We start from the raw sequence: 4,054 nt of genomic DNA, 5'->3' as shown, positions 1-4,054 counted from the left end.
ATTAGGTATCCCTTATCCTTCAGTGCAATGACTTCATCAAAACAGTCGCAGGTTGGTGACCCTCACCTGGACTACTCATTAAAAGAGGCAGGGTTATTACACTGTAAACTTTTCACAAAAGTCTGCTACTGTGACTGGCTCATATCAATGTGCCCTCTTTATTGCATTCATCTTTGTTCTCTGGCAACACATATCTGGCCTTGAATTGTGCCTTTGAGATTCCTGGTGGGGATTTCAGTTGTTGCCAAACATTACCTAAGCAGCACAGAAAGGAAATGACCAAAGGAAGATTTGATAATATGCTATAAAAAATATTGTATAGGTTTTTCTCCTGATATGCCAGTTTGGACCAAATTGCCCGGCTGCTTCCGTTTAAGTTAATGAATCAAGGCAACGCTTAGCAACGCTTCAAGGCCATCTGAGAGAGTAAGATCTTATCTGGTCTGACACTCCCAGCCCCTCCTTGAGTTTACTAATCTGAAAAGTATTGCTTTCTTATTGTTTTCTTCCCAAAACATGTCAGGATGCTGATTTTTGTTTTAATCTATCAGATTTGCATAGTGATAAATTCAAGAAAAACTGTTCTGTTTTTTAAATTGAAGTTTAATTAATTTTCAATGATAAAAATGCATAAGACAACAATCAGAATATCAAAGTCCTATAAAACAATGCAGCTCAATGCATCAGGTGTATAAAAATGGGTTAACGGAGTACGTGATATAATACAACAAATAATAAATAAACAAACATTAAATAAATACATGTTTTGTTTTGTTTTCATTTTTAGTGAATAAATGCACTTTTAATCAAGTCGAGTATTTAATTCATGATATCCACCTTTTTAAGAACTAACCAACGTCACACAAGATATTCTTATTTAATGTCATAATCCCTAGAGGAGCATCCATGGATGGGTGGGTGGATGGATGGAGTCTAAAGGCATTGAAACAGTCTGTTGCATGTTCTGCTCAGGCACAGTGACATTTGGTGACGATGAGGTCGTTGAACAGAGTCAGCTTCAGCTTCCCCCTGCTGTCATAGTGCATCAGCACCAGGGGCTCGTACGCTGCCGGTACGCAGCAGGGCCGGGGCGTCTCTCCCTTGGTGATCTGGTGCAGGCGGAACTTCACCTGTGTGTGCATGCTGGCCGGCTTGTAGTTGTGGGGGCAGGTGCCATCACAGAAATGCATGGTGTACTCGGTTGGGGCCACCACCCAGTCCGTCCAGCCAATATCTTTGAAGGATACGGTCGCAGACTTCCGGCAGCACCACCCTCGCTCGTCACAGTTGTCTTCCTTGTTTGAACGGCGCCGCCTGCTGCCCCGAGCGAGGACGGAGTCCTTTAGACCCAGTTCCAGAGTCACAGTTGGCTTTAAGTTGGAGGCTTTCCTGCTAAGTGGAGCCATCCCTACATCTACAACCAGTACTTGATCATCTGTCCACATCCCTCTGCTTGCCTCAGGGCTGATGTCCAGGGTCATTCCTGGGGTCACTGAATTGCTGTCAGTGTAGGTCCACGCAGCAGAGTTTCTTGGCTTCATCCCATTAATTTTAACTTTGATGTATCTTCTAGTTTTGGGGTTGTTACCTAAACCAGAACCGGATACTTTCAGTTGTGCTTGTGCCAGAGTCAGTTCAGAGTGAATTTTTGGGTTCTTTTGGAAAACAGCTCGATACCAAACAATGTGTCGCTGATTGCCCTTCCGTAGAACATGCAACGGCTCGACTAAAAAGCAAAAACAGAAGAGGGGTTTAATGAGAGGACAAAATGGTGGCATTCTGACAGAGGAAACATAAACTTTTCTAAAATTAAACTCAGAGACATCAGTGACATCAGTGGAAACTTGTTAACCTTTCACGCTCATGGAGGAATGCATCTGCTTTCTTTCACAGATGTTTGTTAGCACCAAAATGCTTCTATTTATCCAGAAATCTGCAAAGACCAACTCCAACATTGACCTTAGAGACAAAACCCCATACCTTTAAATAATCAGCTTTGCTTGAATGACATTGTAGTTTTTCTAAACCCATTAATCATCTACTTCTTTTCTAATTTAGCTCAAGCTGCTCTCAAGGACCTTTGACATCAGCCCTGTCATGACAATGACTGAGTTAGGTTAAAGTTTATTTGTAATGTCTTGTGTATACCTGGAAAAAGCACAGTTGACGTGTTGGACTGCCAGGTCTCCCTCACTGACTGGTTGGAGTTTCTCCTCATCTCGCTGACTTTTTCCCTGTAGAGCTTGAACATCTTCCTCAGCTCCCTCTGTGAGGCCTTCGTGGCAGGCTTTGGCTCTCTGTCCAAACCCAGAGAGCCAAGTATCCCCTTCTTCACCGCCTCCAGAATCTGAGCCCCCCGGTCATCAACATTGCCGGTCTCAAGCAGGCCTTGGCACGCAACGTCAGGCTGGAGTCCCCCTGAGGTGGGGACCAATAGGAGCAGCAAGGTGTAAGAGGCAAGAAGAGCAGGAGTGTGTGATGTTCGCATGGTGAGTCTGCTGGCTAGGGTTGATTTATAAGTGCTCCACCACTGTGGAATGGGTTTGTCCATGTTCTGAGAAAAAGATTCTTCACATGCATTATTTATAGTGCTCCAGTGATGCCACGCCCCTAGTTGAATAAGCTGATCTGTGAATGGCTCAGTGTAAGCCACATGCAGAAATGAGGCAACATTTTGAAGGATTGAGTTATGTGGGATGAGGATAGAGCTGTACATGTGGAATTTATTTGAATTACATTTTGATCACAGTTCTTAAAGAATAAATTCTTTATTTAGGTTTTAGACATTTTATTTTCTGTAGCTCTGCAGGTTTTACCTCTCTTTTTTTTACTGAAGTGAATTTGAACAGTTCTTTGTTTTTTTTTTAATTTAAATTCTGATGCATTTGATAATTACAGTAGAATTACTGATAAATTTGGAATTCATCAGAACTCTGTGGGAATCCATGGAGATGGCACTGAGAGAGACAATATTGCTGAATCATCTGATCACAGCACCCAAAAATATTCCCATGTGATCAGCAATGGCACTGACAGGGACAGTTGGGAATTACACCATCGTTCCCAAGGTTACACAGGTGAACCTGTGGAGAGCCCTGTGAAGTTAAACTTTTCTGTTTACATGAAAACTCGGCCAGCTCGGCCAGAGGGCCAGCTGCTGATGCCCCACAGACAGACTGAGGTGATGTAATCCTCAATCCTGAAGGACCAGGTTCAGGTTGTTCAAGGCAGCTGCCGTGTGTTTGAAGAGCCTGACATCAAATATTAAAAACAAATACAAGACAAAGTTGAAAGCTTTTCAACCCAAAGACAAAATAACAGATCAGGAAAAAAAAGGCAGAGCCTCAATCACAAACATTTTATTAAGCAATATCTGAAAGGGTACGCATGGTGCTTTGGCACCATTTTTTACATCATCACAGCTGACTTATGATGCTCCTCGAAGATGAAATGGAGAAATATTTTTATACAAATTAAACCATGTCTGACCTTTTAGCCCACAACATTCTTGTGTTATCAATGACAGACAGATATGCTAAGTTGCTAAATGCAGACTTTAGTGGTGCAGTAGAGCATCTCTCAGTAGTTATCCAGGAATATGTGAAACTTAATACAATGAGGTGTGTCCTCTGTTTTGCGCGGCTCGTGTCGTCATTGACCTCATTTACAGCACTTCAGAGAATTCCCAGAATCTGCTGATAACTGCAGAAGTTCTTTTCATAGTGTTAAGAAAAACATAAATATTATCTTGGTTAACATTTTTTTTTCCAAGCACAAACCTAGTTGTTAAACTTCCTGTCTATTAGCGTCTTGATACCAAACCTCAAGAACAGCATAATTCTACCACATTTTCTGGTTTGAATGGCTCGTGGAGACACACTACAATATTACGACACTTTATTATCTATATCACATACTGTAGAAAATTGCGGGTAAAATGTGTGCATGTGTCAATGTTTTTCTCAGTTTAAATATTTCTAATTAGTTCATTGACTAAATTTAAAATGAAATCAAAACAAGTTATTCCATAAACAAAGTTACAAGTAAAAACGTA

General features: G+C 41.4%; 1 protein-coding gene across 1 annotated transcript; it reads right to left on the bottom strand.

Annotated features, from left to right (window-relative positions):
* Positions 1 to 582: 582 nt before the first annotated feature.
* On the bottom strand, positions 583 to 2,636 carry gdf15 (Growth differentiation factor-15). The gene is made up of 2 exons (XM_008433449.3): positions 2,149 to 2,636; positions 583 to 1,726 (listed from the first exon to the last, which is right to left on the bottom strand). Exons 1-2 carry the CDS (start codon positions 2,549 to 2,551, stop codon positions 969 to 971), a joined length of 1,161 nt encoding a protein of 386 aa, XP_008431671.1. The 5' UTR covers positions 2,552 to 2,636; the 3' UTR covers positions 583 to 968.
* Positions 2,637 to 4,054: the final 1,418 nt, after the last annotated feature.

The sequence above is a fragment of the Poecilia reticulata genome, chromosome 17, assembly GCF_904066995.2.
Source record: "Poecilia reticulata chromosome 17, P_reticulata-male-v2, whole genome shotgun sequence".
Lineage (NCBI taxonomy): Eukaryota > Metazoa > Chordata > Actinopteri > Cyprinodontiformes > Poeciliidae > Poecilia > Poecilia reticulata.
Note: the sequence above shows the minus strand (reverse complement) of the source record. Positions and strands in the feature narration are given on the sequence as shown.

Coding starts and splice junctions, on each gene's coding strand:
- gdf15 (XM_008433449.3), bottom strand. CDS start 2,551: ATGGACAAACCCATTCCACAGTGGTGGAGCACTTATAAATCAACCCTA. Junction 1,727..2,148: donor GTCAACTGTGCTTTTTCCAG/GTATACACAAGA, acceptor TTTGCTTTTTAG/TCGAGCCGTTGCATGTTCTA.